At 33.8% G+C, this 25250-nt stretch overlaps 1 protein-coding gene across 2 annotated transcripts in view; it reads right to left on the bottom strand.

Annotated features, from left to right (window-relative positions):
• Positions 1-25250, bottom strand: part of Rpn13 (regulatory particle non-ATPase 13) — a 224564-nt gene that overhangs the window by 70964 nt on the left and 128350 nt on the right. For both annotated transcript variants that reach the window (XM_089589199.1, XM_089589198.1), the window contains 2 exons: positions 3959-4301; positions 3752-3876 (listed from right to left, as the gene is read on the bottom strand). In XM_089589199.1, the coding sequence (XP_089445325.1) occupies positions 3752-3876; positions 3959-4301 (468 nt within the window). The remainder of the gene's footprint in view (positions 1-3751; positions 3877-3958; positions 4302-25250) is intronic.

Here is a 25250-nt window from a genome sequence, read left to right as displayed (position 1 = left end):
AGAATTAAAAAAGATCTTTCTCCATACAAATTGGATTTAAAAAGTAACGCTATTGTTATGTTAGTATCAAACTTAATCGTATCTGAAGGACTTTGCAATGGTACAAGATTACGAATCACAAAATTATTCAAATATAATATCGAAGCTGAAATAATCACAGGTGAAAGAAAAGGAAATAAAGTCTTTATTCCAGAAATGACACTAAATACAAGCAATTCTTCTTCACTACCATTTATGTTGTACAAAAAACAATTTTCATTTACCTTAGCTTTTTCTATGACTATCGATAAATCTCAAGGTCAGTTTCTGTGCTTTAGGACTTTACCTTCGAAAGCCTTTATTTTCTTATACGCAATTATATGTTGCATTGTCTAGATGTAGAAACCCAAAAAAAGTTTTCATCTAAATTGAATTAGTAAACAAATTTAAAATTTAAAATATTATTTAGAATGAAACTTTAGAGTAACAGAAATACTATTTTATAATTTATTACTATTTTTATAGTCTCTTGCAAATTTTTTCTTTCATCGAAAAAGCAAATTTCAGTAGCTTCTAGTACCCAGATTTATGTAATCACTTACAGAGACATTTGAAAAGTCCTGAAAAAAATGTTAAAAAAAATATTTGTCAAAATTGTGGAAAAGGTTGTGTAAGAGCAGAGCACCTAAAAAGAAAGACATTTTAGAGTATGTAATTAAAATAAATGTCGTAAGTAAGATAATTGTAACAAAATTTTTTGTTATGGTCCAATGAAATTATATGTGAAAATTAGACCACTTGCAACAGGTAATATATAAGGCTTCACGAATATATTTACATTATATATGGGGAAGCTGGGGGGGAGTCGGGAGGGAGCAGGGGGCAGGAGGGAGGTTGGGGGAGCGGGGGTGAGCTACCGAAAAAGTAGGATTGCTCGAAAAATGCAAGAAAATGAAAGAATAACTACCTTATTTGGGGGGAGCTAAGGGGGGCGGGGGGAGGTGGGTGGGAGCAAAACCGCGCTTTAACTTTTACGACTACATTACATAGGAAGATAGATATTGTGACGTGGCGAATCAAAGGTGTGTATAAGCACGTCACAGAGCCCTTATCATCGCGAATAAACGGCAAGCGTCTCAAAGATAGCTCTCTCTTTCCCTCGTGTATGTGGCTTACTAAGTATACCACGCGAAATTTTGATACAAGGGCCCGGAGGCCGTAATAATACAAACAATCTAAGAGCTCGGCTTGACTCTCCCTCCCATGGTCCTACAAAAGCACCTTAGTAATGTGTATATGAGAAATATCATGGAAGTAGGCTGTAGGTCCGTGAGCGATAGCTGTCAGTGTATTGGGAGATAGCTTGGTAGCGGTGGTCGACCGGTGAGGCAGTGTCGGGTGGTGTGTGTGGCAGACCGTAGAGAGTACGTTGCGCCTGCGCGGCGAGACAAGGATGGACATTTGGGCTTGCTGCGAGACTGGTACTAGTGCTGCACGACGTGGCAACGTTAGAATCTCGCCTGCCGAGCCACCAAGTAGCCACAACACTGCAAGCTAGTGCCAACACACAACCTCGACGACGTTAACCAGGTCGCCCAAGCTCTCCGCTGCCCGTGACGTACGCAGCAACCCCGGGAACAAGACAATTAGTCGGGCCGAATTATTGAACTGGTAGGTGACACCAGGTTACTTAGTGCTGTGCATGCAGTGAGTGAAAGTGGTCCTCCCATAACTACCCATCCCTAAATGTTTAAATAGAGTCAACCCGAAGCACCCCTACGGAAGTTATTAACGTATAGCAACACATAGATTAGTAAGCCACATCATAGGGAGCGTCCTCGTGATGTGCCACTAGAATCTTATATTTCAGTAATTAGGTGGATTTTAATAAACACACAGTTGACAACTAGACGCAAAGTGTTATTTTTAATTGGAAATGCGCCGTGCTGATTGTAGTGGCAGCAGACTTGTGCCGTTGCATAGGTCATAAAAAGCTAGTCCACGATACTTGCTATATTGCACTACATGCTGCTGCAGTCAGCACTGTACACTGCCAGCTGAATCCCGGTCCCTTCCCCTAGTAGAATCTAAATATAATATTATACTTAGTGTTGCTATAAATAACTAAAAAGATTAAGGTAAAAACCCACACACATACGCTAGTCGTAATCCCCGGCTAGCGTATCACAATATATATAAAAAATAAAAAATAGTAACGAGAACACTTCGAAAAAGAATAAGGAAGTATTGTCATTTCAAAGGTACTATTGTAAATTTCGTACACATATTAGGAGTCCAAATAAGTTTTACAACAATATTTAGACAATATGTAACTATTGTTAAGCTTTACAGTCTTAGTAGTTAGCGTGCTAGCTTCTGAATTGAAGACAGTCAAGGGGTTATTGGTTCGAACCCCGTCGAGAAATATTGAACAGCAGATTTTTGGTGATATCTGAACTTCTAGGGGTTTTCTTTTTTGAGCAAAGCCAACACCTGGCTAGCTCAAAGTCATCATCGGTTTAAAAAAAGTTGGTACAGCGAGTTTCATGGTTTATTAGAGGAGATCCTTTTATTAAAACTTGCTAATAGCTAGAGTTTGCTTGAGACGATCGCTGTGCCTAGTACATAAGCCCAGTAAAATTAATGATCGAATCATCTAAAACGAACTTTGCAAGGGACCCATATGACAAAATCGCATACTTTAGGAAAAGAAAAAATATAATGAGGGGAGAAAAAAAACAAGTACGGTAAAGTTAGGGATATGGAACACGTAAAAACTTTGCAAATAAATGTGCATGGGATCCTTATACTATACTGTCAATCTTGTAGCATGTTGTAAAATTAGTCGAAGCGATAACCAGTTATCGTAGGTATATGAAAAAATGGTGTTAACTACTTTGAGTCAAAAATCAGAAACACAATCTTACAATTTTTTAAATAATGAATGCAGACTGATCGATCGCCTTGAGACGTTATATTATGCTGTACTGTATTAGACGCGTCTTATCTCATTCAAGTTTTATATTTATCTCACTCTTACACACTTCCTTTTTTTTCTTATTCCTCTCTTTGATTCTGTGTGTCTAAGGATGGCTCTTAGTGAAAAATTTTGGACTTCTTCCAAAAGAATACCATGGAGGTCCTAGAGAATATCATACAAAAAAATTTACCAATCGTTTTAAAAAATTAGACAACTAGTTTTCGGTAACCGGGGTTCTATAATAATCCTACCCAAAAAAGACAGAAGAAAAGTCTTAATATTTTTCACTAATATTTCAACCCACGATTTCTTTAATTTCTTAAACTAGAGGGGTAGTATACCAACCACGGTACCATAAAAGATCTTAATTTTATCTCTGTATATACTACAAATAAAAAAAAAGATGTTTAGTGAGGCTATGAACATTAATTTAATATATTTCACAAAAAACTAATTGCCTGATAAAAAATTAACATGTTTGGACAAAATGCAATACTAAATTAAAACTTTTTAGCCATTTAAAACTAGATTTTTTCTGTGAAAAACACTATCAGTTTACTTTTACATAACATAAATTTTAAGATAACTAATATTTTACCAATCACTAAGAATCCTAATATTTTTAAATAAATTCCTAATTCTTTGAAGAATGCTTTTGGAAATTTTCTGTACCCAGTATTACAAGAAAATATTTTACTACGAAAAAAAAAAAAAAATTCATTACAAGCAAAAAATTTGACACATCAGCTATAAGATGAAATACGAAAGTTATTTATTAAAAAGACGTATTACTTGTTGAGGTGAATCTGAACATGATGTCGTTGAAAACTCTGATAAATAGTTTTGCAAATCACTAAGATGAATCGGATTATCATTCGGCATAACTATTGATAGATCTTGTGAAGGTTCAGAAGCACCTTTAAATTAAAAAAAATTCAAATGAAGTATAATTACTAATATGATTTTTATAAAGTATTAATTCTTTACCAAACTAGTTACCAATTAATTTGGATGTTTCAGTAACAACGGTAGGTGGGCTGGGTGTTAAAGATGAAGTTGATCGTACTACTGTATTTGTGGTTGGATTTGAGCTAGTTACATTAGGTACCCGGTTGGTAGCAAAAGGTCGATTCATACTTCCTAATAAATTTCCAAGACCTCCAATTTGTCCTACTCCACCAAATAGTTGCATTAACTGTTGTTGAGACATATTGTTCAATAAATTTTGTAAATTTCCTTCCGGGTTTCCTCCATTACTTCTTTGTAAGCCGGGTGAGGGGGGATTATTGAGAACTTCATTAATTTTTCTGCAATACTCTTCATCTTTGTCTGTCTTTATATCCTACAATCAAAATAATACATTTATGAGCTTTTTCTACATTTACTTTGCACGAATAAATAAAAAATGGTAAAATGGTTAAAAAAAAAAAGCTTAAACTATAAATTAAAATTCTTACAAAGTTTGTAAAATCTTCGGACGCTGCTGAAAAAGTAATCTTGGAAGGTAAGAACGAATTTTAATTCAGGTATTAACAGTAAAAGCTTACAACAACTATGAACAGTTAATCATTTTCAAAATCTGGCTTGGTAAAGGTAAAAGTGACTCACTATCCTATTTATCATGGCTTGGACAGTTAGTGTTGTACATAGGGTAGGATGTCATCGGGCTCCTTATTGAATGAACGCTATTTTACGATAAATTTTTTAATAAATATACTTATTTTAAAAAACTGCATACGAATTAAAAAATAACTAAAAAGACAAAAAATTATAATTGTTAAAATAAGTTGATTTTCTCAAGCATCCAGTATAAAAGGTACGATCCCGGCACGAGTGCACCTCTTGAACCACTTTAAGCAGTAAGGAGAAAGTTTAACATTTCATACTTTTTTTTTAATTTTCTCATTAGAAGTGATTAACCATGTGTTTTTAAAAAATCAATCAATTCTCTATAAATAAATACAAAAGTTTTAGAATACTTTTAAATTCCTAAGGTTTATTATTATTTACTTTCGAAGATTACAGTGATTTTATGACAACTCTTATAAAACTACACATTTAAGTAGCAAAGTATTCAGGAGCAATAATGTAATTTGTTTGGCGGAGTTTTGTAAAACTAGGTTATAATACTTTTAATTGGGATTAAGATATATCTTAATATAACTTATTTTTGTACTGAAACATTTTTTTTAATTACTGCTTATTTACTTATTATTATATCTTTTAAGTTAGGAGTTATCAACTGTATGAATTTCGTCTATAAAGATTAAGAGTAAATAAGTATGAGCAAAATTTTCGTTTTTTTTTTAGATTCTGTAATCTATAAGTTATGTTCTGAATTTTACAAAGATAAAAAGAATATATTTCTTGGATCCCAGCTATAAAAATTAAATTTTTGTAATTTGTCTTTAGCAGTATTTCAATTACTATGTGTGCGATTCCCTTGGGGTGCAAACAATGGATGTAATTATAATGCTTACATTATTTATTCAATAATAAATGATGAAACCGTTATCTAAGCTATAGTTTAATTGTTTATTAGTTTATTAACTCATTGTAGTTAGACTCTTCAAACTACTTACACAATATAAAAAACTATAAATACTGCTACAACTTACTCAGCTTTACCGACTAATTGTATAAGACTTTATTTAACATACTAAAAACACGATGTAATTGAACAAATACTTAGGGTCGTACAATATTTTGCTATTATTGCAGTCTATCGCCAAATATGGTCTGTATTATTTAGTGTCTAAGAGTTCGTTTGTTACACCACGTACCGATGAGAGAATAATATTTGATGTTAAAAACTGTAATGACGATAAAAAAGCTTTACTTAAATAAATTTTACAAAACCTACTTAATTAGGTCTTACATTGCAAATTACAGATTTAGGCTCAATAAACATACTAAATAATGTGACAGCACACTGAAGTTTAAAATTTACAGAAAAGGAAAGTGAAGGAAAAAAATTTTTTTTTTAATAAAAACTAACTAGCATTAGGTATAGTTATTATTTGGATATTATTGAAGCCTATTAAAAAATTTGATTGATAACAAATAGCCAGAGACATTATTGTTGATTTACAGAATTGGATACAAAATTATCAAAGTCGTAAATTTTTTTTTTTTTTTTGTAATACTCTTGAGAATTTCGATAATTTCGTTGAAGTAAATATATCTTTACCTTAAATCTTTATCAGCTAAGAAATCCATGACGACGTGTTTTTGCGACTCATTTGTGGTGAGATTATATACAGCACATAAGTCAGCTTTGGCAGTTTTACATAATATTTTGTTGTAGTGATAGTAAATAGCACACCTGTATGCCATTCTACATTTGACAAGAATCTCAAGTGTCAGAGTTATCTAAAGCGCAAGATGTTTGTAACGTGTCGTAATAGAGTAGCCTACTAATCTTACACGTACTTTTAAGAGTATGAGTTCCAAGCCTAACTAAGCTAGAAATAGTTTAACAGCAATATCTTCCATGTTCCTACAGTATTTATGGTCTGTATTATCTAATGTCTTGTAGTTCGTTTGTTACACAGTCGAGAAAATAATATTTGATATTGGAAACTGTAATGACGATTCAAAAAAGTTGTTACGAAATACATTTAAAAAAGACTACTGAATTACATAAAAACAATAAAAAGATATTGCTTTTTGGAGTTCTTAATTTTGACATCACTTACTGTTTGGGAGTGAAAACCCAATGATTGTGGACTGTATGAATTTGATTAACCGGTTGCGAGGGAAAAAAGTGGGAGCCAATTGCTTGGGTTTATTTAAAGATTAATACTCACACTTTTTTATAAATAACAAGAAAATAAAGTATATTAACAGCAGAAATTACAACATTTGATGAGAAAAATTGAAAAACTGTGGTAAATAATAAAATTACGTTTTATGTGCGCTAGTTTAAGGATATTGAACGAAGTTAAAGAACAGTTACTTTAGTAATATAATTTAACTGAAAATGATGTTGGTTGAGTCACGCGAGTGAATTACACAAGACATTTTCTCTTTCTATTTAAAATTATATATTCGAAAAAATGTCTACTTGGTAGGTGTACACAGTGACCACACTATGGTTCACTGGACGAGCGATCGGTGCGGACTGACAGGCGAGCAGTCGTGAGCAGTCAAAGTAACTTAAACGTGGAGCGCTATGATTGGTGGTCACGCAGGACCATCGTACACACGCTATTGGTTACAAAATACTAAAGTTAATTGCTAGCGCGCGAGTAAATAAATTCTATATAATTAATGTTTGTAATACTAATTTTATGTTAAACACTTACGGAACAACATATAGTAACGAGCCAGGTGAAGTAATAGGTTATGCACTTCATATTTTTACTGTTAAGGTTAAGGAGAATACATGGATGGTAATGATAATAAATCATCGCCCACTTGTAAAAAAAAAAACAAATAACATGTTCCAACAAAAAATTCATAAAAGAGGGTTATCAAAAAGTCAAGAAGTAAAAAAATTTATTTTTATAAATTAAATGTTTAACAGCCATATTTCTAACATTCCAAAAAAAATTTATGATGGATATTTTCCTGTATTCAAAAAACGTTTCCAAAATCAATTTAAACTTTAAAAGTTTATGATACTTTTAGCTGAAAAATTCCAAAAACAGCAGAGTTGAAAAGAAAAAAATATTTCTGGCAAACTTAAGTTAGTACGAACGTTTTACAGATAATTCGAGACTTATCTAGAAAAAGTGTACTCATCTTCAACTTACGGAAAATTTGAAAAGTTTTATCTTTAAAAAAAAATTTTAAATGCCCTCTATTTGTCTTTTTTATTTTTAAAATAAATAAAGGTAGGTATATGACTCTAATGCTTGTAGGTAAACTAGGAATTTAATACGATTAATAGGTATACAAGCGAATATTGATACATCTCAATCATTGTATTAAGAGGCGCATATGTATAGATGGCAGCACTTTTAATACAAGCACTCTATATCCTCCATACATGCCCTTTTCTCAATATCCAATATACTTTAGATTCATAATACTAGATAAATTATATAATAAATTCATAAACTAAATAATTTCTTTTTCGAGATATTTTCTTAATAAACAAGAATGAGAAAAATACCCCTTCCAGGAGCGGATCAAACACACAACCTCCAGTTTACTAGACAGTTGCTCTACCACTTGATATACCGAGGAACCGTACATTTACTCACACTGTAAGTTCCTTGGTAGCTTAAGTGGTAAAGCAACTGTCTAATTTTTTATTTATACTGTTCGCAAAACTAGGTTTACATCAATTTTGATACTAGTCTTTAATTATCAAAAGCAAATATGAAACAAAACTACTTGTGTAACTACAATCTTACAACTGGGCAGCCATGCAACAGCTCCATTGGAAAATACATTTTATCCATCTACATTCCTTGTTTATCTATTCTAAGATATGGTGCGTTTTTTTGACTGCATATTTGCTTGAAGCCGCTGTTACTCTGCACTCCTGTACCTGTAAACAGGAAAAAAGAAAAGGGGGGAGGGGGGTATCGAAGCCGCGGATGTTACACGTCCCGTCCATCCCCTTGGTGTCCCTCGTCCTCTGGATTTTTGCAGCTGTAATAAAGAAGGGGGGGTCTGCACGGGATTTGTCTCTTTCTAAGGAGAGAGATAATAAAGGGGACACAATAACTTTTAGGTTTAAGGAAATCGTTTAATTAAACTTTTCGCTCTGTGGTACAAATTAACTCTTCGACGGCGCTACACCGGTTCTACCTCGCTGCGCGAACCGCGAGCGCACGTTCGGGGTCATGAGACCAGGAGGGGCCGCTGTCTTAACGCGTTCCTGGCCACGTCACACACACACACACACACACACACACTCACGCACACCCTCACCCGCACCCTCTCGCCGTCTCTCAGTCCTGTCCCTTCCCTGCCCTGCTGTCCACACAATCTTACTTTCTTCTACTCCCAGTGGTTCTTTCCTACTCATGCTGTTGGGTTTTATTCGCAATCACTCTCTTTCTCTCGTGCTCTCTCTGTCACCCGGTAACCTTACCCTTGCCCCCTTCTGTCCCTAGTCGCGATCCTCTCTCACTCTCTCACTTTCTCTCGCGCTCTCTCACCTTCCGTACCCTGGACGGAAACGCGCGAACCCCTTCAGCGGCACTCCCGAGCATGCACCCGCGATGGTTTCGTGCCCTGGTACGCGCGCTCTCTCTCTCTCTCGCTCCTTCACACGTGCTCACCCTCTCTCTCTCTCGCTCCTTCACACACGCTCACCCTCTCTCTCTCTCGCTCTTGTTCACCCTATTGACTACTTCTGGACCACGTCCAAGCGTTCTACCAGCGCTCGCGAGCCCTAGCACAACGCATGAAAACGGGGGAGAAAAGACAAGCTACCTCTCAGTTCCTCGAACTCATGCCGGTAGCGTGTTGGCGTCTCACTGGTGCTTGAGCTGCCTGGTGGTCTTCGGGCTATGGCTAGTCCTTCGAGTCTCTTTCTTTTCCTCTCGTCCAGATCCTTGCTTTCTCTCTCTCTCTCTCTCTCTCTTTCTCTCCCAGTAAGGCCGGTGTCCTGGGGCGAGGGCACAGCAGCGACGTCTCTATCCCGATCTCTCTCCTTTTCTTCTCGTGACTTCTGATTCGCACATCGAAAGGAAGAATGGCGACGTACATGATCTTCTTCTCTTCCCTAAAACGATTCAGTCACACACTTTCTCTCTCTCGCTCAAGAACACAAAAAGACCTGCGCTAGCACTCTCCACTCACGATGGCTCCTTACTCGAGACTGCATCAACCCGTCCCGCTGCAGCCGCAGCGCATACCTCTCGACCCTCTTTCTCTCTCTCTCTCTCTCTCTCATACCCGAGAGACACCGCCACGGCCCGAACAATGTTGCACGTACTCGTTTCTCACTATTGTTGCTGTGCCCCGCGTCGCGTCGTCCTTTTTTCCTTTTTCCGGGAGCCAAAACAAAAAAATTATTTCGGGAAGGTAAGCCTTTGCCAGTGTGACGTCATATGCGTTGCGTCAGCAAGAGCAGCACGAGCCTGGAGGCCAGATTTATCTCGTTACACCGCTCCCACGTGTAGATGCGATCAAAGTACAGCTAGTTTGATATCTTCAAAAACGTTTACTAAACAGCTGGACGCTAGGCTTGCAACGAAATATGAAATAATGCTAACGTTCAGCGACAAATAAGTCACCAATTTCAATGCACATATATTTGTTTTACACTGCTCCTACGTGGCAGTACGAACAGTGTAGCGGTTGTAAATTACAACGCCAGTTTGAAAGACTTACCGGTACGGTAACGTCTCTCTTTTCAGTTTTCAAAGCCGATCTCACACCCTTGAAGAAGAATGAAGTTTTTCTTCGCTCCCTCACTACGGTTGAAGCCACTCACCCTAAGAAAATTCATCAACAATTGCTAGATTGGGTAATCTGACTAGATATATCTAAAAGAAGGTTATAAATTAAATTAGACTAAAAAAACGAAGTGGATTACGACGGAATCGATAAATCAAACTACTATTACAAACATAGAAAAAAGGACGAAGGACTTTATGGTAATAAAAAGCTGGAAGGAAATGTCAAACAACAGTTGGCAACAATGAGATGTGGGAGCGTAGGGAGGGTTAACAACAAAGGGTCCTTAATCAGGAAGTGTAGCATTTGTTGTAGAAAACAAGAGACACTAGAACATATTTTCGTACGATCGAAACAAGAAAAAAAATAAGAAGCTAGCGAGAAAGGTTAAAAACTAAGGGCTCAGAAATTAAAAAGAAATACTTAGGCCAAGTCTCAGGCTATTAAGAGGAAATCTGAATAAGAAGATGTGTAAATACTGCATGGAATTGAAAAACCGTCAAAATCAAAAACAAAAGAATGGAAAAAATTTGAATGAAAAAAAAGAAGGCATGAAGGTAGTGTAAGTCAAAATAAAAAAATTCATAATTTTGCGAGTATGTAAGTAGTTTTAATTAATTAAATGCGAGCTTCACAGAGACCCGGATTAAAGAAAAGACCTGGGAGAAGCTTAAAGGGAATAAATTAATGTGAAATTGCTGTGCTGCCAAAAGAGAAAGCGTAGAAGGTAGAGCAGTAGGAGGTATTATTACAAGTCTGAAAAGAATGAAAAATGTGAAGAGTGCGACTTTTGATAGTTTTTTTATTAAAATTAATTACAATGAAAAAAGTTAAAATATTCTTCGATATACAGTAAAATTAAAAATACGGGCGTAGAGCAGAAAATTTTCTATGAATTTGGTCTCTTTTGATCGTTTGGGCAAGCACAAAATTTTGAGGAAAAAAATTGTAAAGAAGATTTTATACTCAACTTGTGAGAGAAAGTGAGACACAGACAGCGACTGAGTCTCCTGCACACAGCAGTGTCCCCCACTATTACATCAACATTAGTAGCAAAGGAGAGAGAAAACCAAAAATATGGAAGTGTGGTTGCTGCATACACGGCAATATGGCTTCTCTAACACGGTGATGCACTCACTCACTTTATGAACTAAAATATTGTTCTGAGCTTGTTGCACTCCTGTACAGATTTTTTAGATGACTGACTTTAACGTTTTGAAAGTACCAACAAAATATTTATAGTTAAAATATTTGTTGTTCTTTAAAGTCCCAACGAAACTTTAATAATGATACCTTTTTTTTCTTTACAGATGCATTTTTTGTACGTTTTCGATGATTTGATATCTATTAAGCATAAGATTGCTTTTTAATGGATTTTTAATGAAAGTCCAATTTTCTTATCATTTACTGTTAATATTGACTTCATATTATTGTAAAAATTGTTTATAAGATAAGGTTCAAACAGATACAATTTTATTTAATGACAAAAGCTTATTAAATAACGAAGAAACAAGCCATTCATATAGGTTCAATAATCATTAGTTGGGATACTAATGTAGGTTTTCAAAAAATGCAAAGAAAATTGAGAGTCGCAATCAATTTTTTTTTCTTGCGCCTTTTAACCAAAATTAGTTGTAACGTAACCAACATTTTTAATTATTTTGAATAGATTTGAAGTTTTTTAGTTTACGTAAATTTTGCGAAGAAAAATGTTTTAAACAGTTTTTTTACCAAAATGTAAGTTGATTTTCTTATGATAATAGTGAAAATGCTTCGTATTGTATAATTATGGTGTTAGGGATTATCTTTTATTCAAAATTTTTTTTGAGTAAAAATGTTATAAGATAATTATTTAGTGCAATGCTCTTAAATGTTGTGGGAATCTTTTTTCACAACAGTTTCATTAGCTCATTTTCTTCAACTATGTTGCAGACTCGCAAGGATCGTACATATTAACTTTACCGATGAGTTGATACAATTAGGAACACGGTCGACTGATCTTCTTCAAAGTTGCTTGAGGAATTTATGATTTAAGAAAAACTGAGGTAAACAAATAGTAGATATTTTGTAGAAATTAGGTATAAGTGCCACTTACCATCCAGTTCAGTTGGAAGAATATTTAGTAGTACTGCATCCGCAAAAAAAATTAATTTCAGAAGACACTTTTGTTCAGTTAGTATTTGATAATACGGATCACACCGTCACTGTCCTTGATAGTCACGAAAATTTTCATTGCTTATGAGATACAGCTGCCTATACACCTGACTTATCAATGCACTTTAAAGATGGATCAAAGAAATAGAACAAAAGGTTCAAGACTAAAACTATTTTAATAAAAAATCAAATTCCAATCACGCCATTAGAAAATTACAAATCAGAAATATCAAGTTATTTTTGTTTTCGAGCTGTAGGGAGTATAAAATTCGGAAAATTTTCGGTAGTAAAATCATCCTACGATGCTCATATTTGGAGTCAGACATTTAAAATTCCAAGTGTATCCAGGTGAAAAGGACTTATAGAATAATAATGATTTAATATGAATTACCAAAAGTCTCGTAGTATATGCCAACCTTCCATAAATCCACCTGCATCTCATTTGAAAAGTATAAATACAGCGCTTCATTTCACAGTGGAAGAATGTAAAACATTGAACCTTGCAACTTGCTACGTTACTTTTGATCAATCACTTTACATAAAGCCATTGTACAGTAATTAAAAAACAAGACTACAAATTAAAAAATGTTTAAGTACATTAGGGCTCATACCATTTACTTATGACTTTTTTTGGATCTATTGGTATTACGATGAATGGTTCTAGGTTAAGTGAATTATGGTCTGCCATACATGCTACTCGGTCTGTTCAACAACTAATGTCCAGATATGCTTTTTCCGTGCACTTAGGGTCCACATTTTAACTATTACAGCAATTGGTATTCATTTATGTAAAATTTTACCACAGCTGATGGTTATAAATAATATTTCTTTGCCCTGTTTGAAGCAATCTGGAATTAAAATCCCGCCTGAGATTTCACCGCACCTCGTGAACCTAATTCAATAATGGAAGACTCGCGCCCTACGACAGAAAAATGCAATGCTGACCCCATTGTACGTAAGCTAACTACAGCTTTGCCTAAGAAATATTGGTTTTGGAACAATCTGGTCCAACAGCAAAATTATGTATTTAATATTTTAAATGCGTAATAACGTTTTTAAAATTCCTCGTTGTAGAGCGTTAAGGCAACTTTTATATACATTCACAAAGTGTACAAGAAATATTGTCACTGTTTCACGCCACAGGACACTTTGCATACGCATCAAAATATATTTGCAAGATATAAAGAAACTCAAAGAAAAAATGCTGGATCATAAATTTCACGTTTACACACAAGGTGGCTACTTTACTATTAAGAGATCGGACAAGCACTGATCAGAAGTAGAAACTGATATGATAATAAAAGCGACACTCAATAAATTTTTTGGTAGTGATCCTAAGCATCGAAGAGGTGTAACGACAAGTGTCGTAAAGTGCTACTTATCAGCTATGTCATTTGCATTTTTAATCATGTACTCGGAAAGTATGGCCGAATAAAATCAACAATGAACGAATAACATGTAGATTTAAATACCAGAGAAAAAACATGTGATTCCGCTCACAGAAGTAAATTATTTCAGTGGCTTAATGACCATGCGCTATTCACACCATGTGATGATTTATAATTTCTCAGCATTGGTTTCATTGGCGATAGCAGTATAAATTGTCATCTGAAGGTTGAAAGAGGCGTACAAAGTATTAAAAAAATAATCAGTAACAAAATTACGAAGTTGTGATTATCACGTACATATAATGTAAAACCGTTGTCCGCCATGATATATTCATATCATCTAAATGATGAATAAACTATTAATGTAAATTAGAAATTAATACGACAAATGGTATACAAGCGAATTTCAAATTTATCGACAAGCATAAGAGTCAATTAACTACTTTATCAGGCTTTGGTGAAAGGCAGCTCTGAAAGTTGAGAATGAGAAACTTATTTAAACTTACGGTGCGAGTGAATGCACGGCTCCACGATAGCTCAAGTGGTAGAGCAACTGTCTAGTAAACAGGAGGTTGTGTGTTCGATCCGCACCCGGGGAGGATCTTTTTCTCATTCTTATTTATTTCTTAGGAAAATTTTCTTAAAGAAGATTTAATGTGGTTTGATATGAGTCTTAAATATATTTGATATTGAGAAAAAAGGCATGTATGGAGGATATAGAGTGCTTGTCTTGAAAGTGCCGCAATCTATGCATATGCACCTCTTAATACAATGATTTAGATGTATCAACATTTGCCTGTATACCATTGGTCCTATGAATTTCTAATTTACCGACAAGCATTAGAGTCACATAACTATTAATGTAAATACTAATTCTGTGTTTCAAAGGATATCAGCTGTTTTCAATACTCAGTAGGACATTTGATTAACATTTTCATATATAATGTCACCTTTTTCATTTAGTTTATTCAACGGAAAGGGATTAATGCGAAAAACGACGCAAACTAATTTGTATGAAGTAATGTCATCAACAGTATGGTCACCATCACTTTTAAAAAAGTTCATATATGTGGTGGATGAATGATGGCTTTTACAATAAGTTTTTTGGTCTTACAGGGTAGATTACATCAAATTTTTCAATCGTCTTTTAAATATGTCTACAAAAATTGTAGTGCTGAATGTGTAGCAGTATTTAACGGTTATAGTCCAGTAAACAACGGCACAAAATCATAGGAAAGATTTGCACACATTTTTGGTATATTACTGTTTCACATATTAACTTTGTAATACATACATTATTGTAATTTAGATATCGGCAAAAAGAAAAACTTACGGGTCACGGGATCCATGAAAAAATTGAAGTTTTAATGACGTTTTTTATAAATAGTTTATAAATTGTATAATTTTATGGTGATTGTTTAGTAACTTAGTTTTACTTAAAAAATACAAAATTTATAAATGCTTATTTATCATTACATTTTGTTATTGACACTAAAGATATATTTTGGCTTTTAACAGTAGTAATTTTGGGCTTGTGGTGCAAAAAATATGAAATATAAATCAATCATTCTACTTTATTTGAAAAACAAGTAAAGACGGCATCAAAGATTGTTCCGTATTAAGTGGTCGACTGCAATGGGTTATTAATCATTTTGAAGTTATATTTTTCTAACAAAAATTGAATTAATGGTACAGCAGCTTCGAAAAAAAAAGTTATCATTAAAATCTCTGCTTACCCCCATCGAAATCTCATTATAATCTTTTTTCGAGTATTGCAGAACCCTAGTCAGTATGCATTAATAGTTGTTCGTGATTAAATTCAATTATTTTGTGAGCAGAAAAACTAGGTGACATATAAATAGCTACAGCAATGATCTCTTTATCTCTTTGAAAGACAGAGAGATGGAGAAATGGAGAGAGAGAGAAGGGTAATGAGAGATCGTGCGTGCGCCACTGCATGCATGTATTACACGTTATACTTTGCTACTCGCTGTCAAGAGAGCATGCGGTGGTGGGAAATGAACAGAAACAAAGATGGCAAGAAAAAATGTGACACTTTGTCCTAATTTTTTTTAGCGAGGGCCCTACGTAAAAAACTTCGCTTCAAAAATCATACCAAACGTTGAAATTATGGAATCATCATTACTTTTTATGAGTCAACAAAAGTCTCTATTAAATTTGACAAACTAATGACAGTTTGTACAGCTATTATCAAAATTTTTTAGAAATAACGGTGTAACAGTTAAAATCACAACAGAAGATGCAGATTTATTAATAGTTAATAGAGCATATGAATAAGCAAGCCATTTAGATCAGCGGATCGCCGTAGTAGGCAATGACGTCGATTTGTTGATTTTGCTAATACCTTTCAATAGTTATGCACTTTTTCAAAGTTGTTGCTGGAGCAAAAGAAAATGTTGTATACTTTGTCAGAGATAATATTCATAATAATCTTATTATTTCTTGTTTATGCATTTTGTGGATCAGACATGACGAGTTTATTTTTTCATAAGGGAATAAATCATTTTAATATTTGGAAAGTATTTAGTTTCAATTAATGACAGCAAGATTTTTTACAAGTCGTTAAAAGACTGTATTTCAGAAAAATTGATGGAGCAGCAATGTGACGAAGACGAAATGTTAAAACAAAAATTACTAAATGATTTGTATACAGCAGCAGAAAAAGTAATTTTTTATCTATGCAACTTACAACAAGAAGTTGACTTAAGATTTACAATACTTTGCAAATTCGGAAGAGATTGTTAAAATAAAAAATACGTTGGCCATAATTCCTCCAATAAAGGATGCTTTACTAGAACATGTAAAACAAGTATACTTTAAAATACAAACATGAGTGGGCAAATTTTCAACGCTGTGCCTATTCGCATTTTATGTCCATGTATACGCATGCGCTTTGCTCGTTTCGCTCGCTCGGAAAAGAAAAATAAACTTGGACCCTATAAGTACCGGACAGTAGAATTGCCCACTGCGGATGCGTATTCTCTATATTCCAGTAATTACGTGGATATATGGTGCGAATAGACACTACGAATTTTTAATTGCTACAGATTGGGGCTAAAAAAACAAAATTAATACTGTTTATCATAATAATGATGAAGCAACCTGCACCTGAAAAATTGTTACGCTCGGTGTAATATTTTGCATTAAATTTTTTCAAATTCTATGAGCATCGGTACATTTAATGTTGTTGTATAACAGTATAGATAATTACGGTATGGAACGTTATTATGATAAAAAATTTACAGCTTTTAAACTTTACAACAATTTTATAGTGTATTAGCCAGTACAATTATGGAAAAATTATTAGTACTTTAACATTTATTGAAACGTTCATCAATTTTCTTAACCAAAAATTTACAAATAATTCGCAAGGGTAAGTATCTTCTTTTTTGCTACAGGATATTGAAAAACATTGAATCTAGCTAGTTTTAAAATCACTATCGTGCATCCAGCCAATGACGAAAAAAATACTGTTGGTTTAATAAATATGTACACATTTAACTAAATCATGCTGAAATATACAGTTTCTATGGTTGAAACAAAATAAACGTTCTTAAATATATAATAACTTGTTGTACTGTGGCGTTTTTGTATTTCTATAAGATTAAGCATATAGTATTAAAGCCTCCAAAATACACCAAGTGTTTTTTTTCACTGATGCCAGTCCATTAAGATTATATTATTAACAAAACTGATACGAATGTCTTGTTTTTTAATTACTTTATAGGCTTTTATCATTAAAAAAAAAATGTATCCGTTACAACCTTATTTTATGTAAAATTTTTACAATAATATGAAGTTAATATTAACATTAAATAATAAAAAAAATGTACTTTCATAAAAAAAAGAAAAAAAAGATAAAAAAGAAAAAAAAGATAATTTACATAGTAAATGTTAGGTTAGGACTTTAAAAACGTTTGAGTCAGTCGTCTAAAAAATTTTTAAAGGCATGCAACAAGCTTAAAATACAAGTTCAGTTGATTCAGTCAGTGCATCACCGTGGTAGTTGTGTTACCGTGTGTGCAGCAGCCATGCACACAAACACTCACATATCACTGGTTTTCTCTATCTCTCGCAACTAATGTCAGTGAAATACTGCGGGACACCACTGCAGGCACAGGACTCGGTCGCTGTCTCTGTCTCACTTACTCTTGTGAGTTAAGTACAAAACTTTCTTTACAATTTCATCAGATTCACAATTCAAAATTTTTAAAACTATTTTTATTATTATCAGCAGGCCAGATTAGAAAAATATCATAAATACTTTCTTCTAACTCAAAAATTTCTCGGTTAGTTAAGCAGCAAAAACTTAAATAATATGATAATAAATATAGAAGGTAGTATTTCAATAAATGGCCTCGACAAAAAAAAAGTTTACTTCAAATGGCAGCTTAAGAGAGAAAGGGAGCTTCACGCATGTTGATGAAACGCGGGAGTCTGTTATCGACTACATTATAGCAAATCAGGAAGCTTTCGACAGAATTAGAGCCATAAAATTAGGAGAGAGCTTAGACTTTGAACACATGCCGTTGGAAACAGGAATAAGGGCTGATTTAAGAGATGGTGTTTGAGAGCAGAAGGAAATAAGTGAAAAAGTATCAAAATACAAAGTGGTAAAGTCTTGGACTAAAAAAGCAAAACAAGACTTTGTAGGAAAATGCAAAGGCTGGAAAGACAAAGAAAGGAACATGGAGGAAAGGTACAACGATTTAAAAGAAAAAATTAAAGCAGAGACAATAAAGATCAGGATTAAAAAGTATACACGCAAGATTAGTTACAGACTTTGGAAGGATAAAACGCGCGTATGCAAGAAAAAAGAGACTAAGAGAGGAGTCAAAAGTTGGAAGAAGAAGATCACTAGATATGAATATTTTGCAGCAAGGAGTAATTACAAGAAATGGTCAAAATTAGAAAAAAAAAAAAAAAAAAAAAAAAAAACACTACGTAGAAAAAGTAACGTAAATTTAGAACATAAAAACCGAATTGGAGGTATGGAAGTTTATCAATGAGTTCAGAAAAAAAGTAAGTGGACAAAAGTATCACAATGAGAGATTGGGAGAAGCATTTTAGGAGTTAATTGGATGCAGTGCAAGAGAAAACAGTAGCCCAACTTAACACACAGAAGATTTTTTAAATTCAGAAACCAGAAGAAATAACAAAGGAAGAGCTAATCAAGCAGTTAATTTACCTGAAGCTTAGAAAAGCTACAAGGTAGGATCGTAAAGGAAAAAAAGTGTAGGTAATCATGCCGATGGAGTTGGGCTTAGCGTTGTGGAGTTCATTCAGCCGAATTTGGAAGGGTAAAGGCATTCCAGAGAGCTGGAATAAAGATATGATACACAACTACAGAGGGATTGCGCTAATGGACACAGCGTACAAAATTCATGCAAGTATTCTGAACGAGATGTCGCGTCGGTTAAAGAACTCAGCAGAAAACTAGGAGAAAATCTGTTTAGTTTTAGGAGTAGCAGGAGTGCAATGGATACAGTATTTATTTTGAACCATATAATTGACGTAAGGCTGGACAGAAAAGGAGGCTTACTACTTTGCAGACCCAAAAGATGTATTTGCGAGAGTAGATAGAGAAATATTGAACATGGGTCTGACGAAAGCCGGAGCAAGTACCAACTGAAGTGAAAATATCATTGAAACGTACAAAGAAAAAAGGGACAGGATCCCAATAGAGAAAAAGAGATCTTAGCCATTCTAGACTACGGAAGAACTCTAGTAGAGTTGCCCGCTGAGTTTAACTCTTTTAAATGTTATACTAAGAAAGCAGAAAGACTTTTTGTACGAAAATATAAAAGTTTAAGCAAAGATAAGATGAGAAAAGATCTGGTAGATAAAATATTCAGACGGTATTGTTTTAACAGGAAAACATAAAGAAGATATGAAAAATCTACTGATGAGTTTACTAAAATTTTTGGAAAAAAAAGGATGTTCTTGAGTACTGAAAAAACAAAAATCCTGATGTTTGAAAAAAGCAGAAAAGAATCTTAGAAGAAGAGGTAGCATTGGGGCAGCAAGCAGATTTAAGAGGTACAAGAAATTAAATACTTAGGATTCACACTGCAAAAAAAAGAAAAGCAGAAACGCACATTAGGGATAGGAGAATAAAAGCAACCATAGCGATAAAGAGTACTTGGAGCATTAGTAAGAGGTTATCCAAACACCACTACAAAAAAAGTCTTAAGTAAAGTACTAGGAGGGATTTAAGGTATGAATGGAAGGTAGAGTGGCATCGGAAAAAACTCAGGTGAAAGAATGCATGCAGGAGGAAACTAGAACATCTGCAGTGGGTCAGATGGAGTATTAGGAGATTAGAAAAAACGATGTCATAGACGTGTCTGGAAAAAAAGACATGGAAGTGGATTGCAAGAGTAACAAAAATATGCTAGAAAAGACTTTGGAAAGGTTGAGGTCGAGGAAGAGAGACCATGGGTTACTGAAAATTAGAAAATCAAGAAAGAATATTGGTAGCGAAATACAGATACAGGAACATGACAAGAAGCAGAAAAAACTGGAGAGAGGACGATAAAAGATCTGTAATCTATGCAATACTGAGCAGGAAACTTTGAAACACGTTATTACAGATTTTATGTATACAGGTACAGGAAACTCGTTATGTAACATTATGTGAGAAGAAGAAAAAGGCATAAAAAGGCTCAATGAAATAAAAAGTAATAGAATAGAATTGATCCAACTGAGATAAACTTTTCATAGACAGCGAGACAAAGGAGACTAGATAGAAAAACAAAGAGACGGAGCCAGCAAGAAGAGAAAATACTAAGGAGGAGCTTTAGGTAAGTAACTATACTAAAGATCGAAGATTCGAGAGCCGATCGACAATTAAATGAAGCACAATACAGTTAAAAAGAATATAGAAGCCAAATCACATGTGCATTAGATCAGGTAACAAAGAAGTTTTAAAAGCTTACCAGAAACCTGAAATAAGCTAACAGGAAAACAAAAGAAAAAAGACATGGAAAGAGGAAGGTACAAGGATAAATGGCTGAAAGAAGTATGACAAAAGAAAACGGAGAATAAAAAAGGTATATATATTACATGAGCAAATCATTGACCTTAGTAATGCGTGATGCTCAAGAATGTAAGCTTATAGCTATGGAAAAAGAGGTAAAAAAGTGAAAGAGGGCAACAAGAAGGAATCCGTCATAGGAAAGCAGGCCGAAAGTCTGGAGAGAATAAAGGACAAATGCACTGGTATGGTGAGAGAAAAGAAAAATAATGCGAAGAGCAGAATACTAAAAACTAATGGCAGGACAGAAGAGCATGAAAAAGCATTTAAAACATGGATATTAAAATGAAGAAATGGTACGATGATGGCACAAAAGTCTCATCGGTATTTAAATAGGCAATATACGAGAGTATAGTACATAATAGTTATCCTAAATAAAGGTGCAGTTAAGTGCAAAATGAATCTGGCGTGAAAGTGCATAAGATCTCAAGTATGTAAATGTTAGAAGTATTGATCAAATAAGTAGGTTAGTTAAGATTTTTATGTGGTAAATTAAATTTTAAGTTTTTTTTATGAATGTAGAACACTGCTTATTAAAATTAAAATTTAAAACTGTTTTATTGTGCTTATTCCTTATTACTTTCTTTGACTTTGCTGATTAAAATATTAACTAGTACTTTCATCTTAGTAGTCTATATAATAAAGAAGCCATGATGCTAGTAACATGTAGGAAGACCAAAAAGATTTGAGAGCTTTTTAATCAGTAAGTATACGAACAAAACAAATTATAAGTTATAATTGTGTTTACATAAATAAGAATTTTAATTAATGATTAAAATATAGAATTAAGTACAATACACACAGCGTTTGTGAAGCTCAACTTTTAGCTATAGCAAGTACAGCAAAATTATTTCAATGAATAATGAACAATATTAATAGTTCATTAAAAAACCAAAATCAACAAAGACGCAATAAAGTAAGAAACATTCTTTTTATTTAGGACGTTGACAAGGTCATACAATTAGTGGAGACTGATCTTTAGGATGAAAAATTTCACCCCATTCAATACTTTCTATCACTGAAAAATTATAACTCCCTTTCTATAAAAATGTTTTCAGAGTTTTTGAACCTTCACAACGGAAAATATTAGTAAACATATGAGAAAAATGGTATTAGTCAAAACAAACCTGAATAAATGAGACTTTAACCTTGTAACTTATTAATAGTTGTATGGAAGGCTGTTACTAAAGAAGATTCTTTTTCGTACAATACAAAAGGTAAAGAGAATGAAATACCGACATTAAAAGTTATTCCTCAAATGAAAACTTTGTTGTTAATCTTTTTTCTAATTATTATTTCAGCCTCAATGTTATACTTAGTTAAGAGTGTTATTTTAAGTCATATATCATCACATAATTTGTCTAAAATATTTACATTCCCTATCAATATAACAAAGGTATTTATTTTAAGCTTGAAATACTTAAGTAGAATACTTTACCAAATCGAACTTGGATATTCAGTTGAAAAATTGATATACATGAACAAACATAAGATGATAGGTCCAACATCTTTGGAAATCTAATCTACGCAAAATAAAACCGAAGCTGAGTAATTAGGATGATTTTCTTTCATGGAAAATCGCAACTATGTTCGCATGTATTATTTTTGTCTTATATTTTGGTGACTTTTTAATGGCGTGGACAACGTTGTTCCGTTAGTTCTTTGTGGAGAACAAAACAAAACTTTTTGTCTCACCAAAAAATTAACTTTTCTTGCTTGTTTGTCATGATGGGTCTTAATCTTGCTAGATGTTACAACAACGGTAGTTTTTATCAAGTAATGAATTTCTGCCATCTTCTTCCTCAGCTTTTGTACATAATTCTCCGGTGACAAAGCTTCAACACGATTATCCGGAGAAAGTACTCTCATCAGATCCAGTGAAAGTCAAAGATCATGACCAGTGCACATCTCAGCTGCAGAGAACCTGGTCGTCGTATGTTTGGAAGATCTGTAAGCTAACAAAAATATTGAGATCCAAGAATCGCAATCTTTTTGATTTGCGCTTACGAATTCGGATAAATAATTAAGAATCGTCAAACTTTACCTATCTTCTTTTTGGAACGACTAATTGTGAAGTCTTGGTCTTAAAGTTTGGTAAAATCCATTCGACGTATGACACTCTATCCTTAATAACGACAGAATCCCATTGATTTTACTATACTTTTTTGAATTCATCTATTGATTCAATTTGCTGACAATCTGGTTAAGTGTTAGTTCTCTTATTGTCAATAATTATTTTTACTGCCTCGTATTCCAGGTGATGTTTTTGCCAGTCTGATACTGATTGTTCAACAAAAACGATTTGACCAATTGTTTTATCCTCTGCTTAAAACTTTTCTTTAAGCTGACAGCAGTACTTGCAGGATTTTTCTTCACACAGTCATCTGGATGATCCATTAGCATTTTCGTTAATTCTTTCTCTCCTATAAAAAATCATGAACTTGTACTGGCATGATAATTCAACCCATCTAGCTATCTGGCCATCTAACTACTTGAATGATAACAACCAAGTCAAGGCAGAATAATATATTCTGATGACAAATTCCTCTCCATATAAGTAACACCAAAAATATTTTACTGACTTAACAATCGCTAATAACTCCTTACGAGTCACACAATACTTTTTTCCAACGGACTGTACACTTAACTATAATGAGATATAACTCTTAACCAACAACCTTTTCCTCACCTTCTTGATTGTCAGACGAAACTTCAACAATAACATAATCTGATGCGTCGGTATCTAAGGAAAATGTACAATCTATCCTAGAAAAAACCAAAATATAAGAAGATTTAAGAACGCTCTTTAATGTTTTAAATGCTTCCTAACTTTTTGAAGACTATTGAAACCGCTCGATTTGTAATGTCGAACCATGGAAAGCTCTAGCAATACTTAAAAAGTCTTAGATGAATCGTCTATAATACGAAAAAAATCCTAAAAACTGATGTACGTTTCTTTTTTTTCTTGGAATCGGCCATTCCAAAACATCTTCTCTCGATCTGTCTTCTTTTCTTCTTTTAATACAATGTGACTAAGAAGTTAAATTTCTCTTTTAAAAAAAATTATACTTGTTTTGTTTATTCGAAAATCAGCTTTTTGAAATCAAAGAAACACCATCTCTATATCAACTAACGTTTCGTCGAATGAGTCTGCTATTACTAATCTGGTATTTAAATAAACTAAGCAGATTTCATACAACAATCCTTTAAGTACTTTTTCTATAAGTCACTCGAAATCCACTGGTGCATTACATAGTCCAAATGGCATGACTTTGAATTGCCACAACCCTTGTCTTACACAAAAAGGTGTGACTTCTTTATCTCCAATCTTGATTCTCACTTGCTAGTACGTTCACTTTACGGAAGTCAACACAGAATCTTTTAGAGACATCTTTTTTTTCTTGAGGACGACTGGAGAACACCAGAAATTTAATGATTTTTCAATAACTTCTTGTTTCTCTATTTCTGGTATTAGAGTTTTCTTTAATACCAGAGTCCTTCTTGTTTGTAAATAGGGACTCTTTATAGTGGCGGTTTAATTGGTCTTGTTCTCTTCTCTAAGTGTATCTCATGCTCGACCAAATCACATTTTTCCACAAGATTGTCATTTTCACAAATATCTGTATATTTAATTGGCAAATCCACTAACTTCAAGTCCTGGTGATAATCAAATTCTGCAGAATTTTCCTTGAAAATACCTTGTAAATTAACTAGAGGAATGTCCTGTAGCGTCATGATCCGTCGAACACGGGTATAATCTGATATTTTCTCGAGTTGAGGACAACTGTACTTTACATGGCTATTTTCCGTAACTCTAGCACTAAACATTGGCGACATTCGAGGACTTCCTTTTCTGACTTATTCCTGGATTCAAATTCGACTGCTCTGTATGATTGCAACAACATTTGTCCCTTGGAGTCTCCTACTTTCTTCAAAAATCGCCTTAACCTCAACTGCCCGTTAAAGAGCAACTCTTAAATATTCAATCCTCTGTAATGAAGCACTTTCCTATCAAAATTATCAGAAATCCCAATAATGAACTCTGAAGAAGCTATTTTATTTTGAATAAAGAACGGACACTTAAGACGAACTACTGAAACTAGCTTTTGTAAAACAACTGCTAAACTTGAAAAATCTTCATCGAACTTCTGTTTCCTATTTTGTAATTGAGAATAACACATCACTGCCAAATGTTTTTCCACAAAACAAACCTTAAGTTTGAGAGTCGAACCCAACAGTCCCTCTGACTCTGAAAAATTATCAAGGGCAGATCTCGCCTATCTACGTAAATAAGGAATTAAAGCAACCATTTTTCTGCTATAATTCCAAC

This window comes from Copidosoma floridanum, unplaced genomic scaffold (assembly GCF_036245765.1).
Source record: "Copidosoma floridanum isolate Cflo_tuat_1 unplaced genomic scaffold, Cflo_Japanese_pri ptg000008l, whole genome shotgun sequence".
Taxonomy (NCBI): domain Eukaryota; kingdom Metazoa; phylum Arthropoda; class Insecta; order Hymenoptera; family Encyrtidae; genus Copidosoma; species Copidosoma floridanum.
The sequence above is the reverse complement of the archived record's forward strand: the minus strand, read 5'-3'. Positions and strand labels throughout refer to the sequence as shown.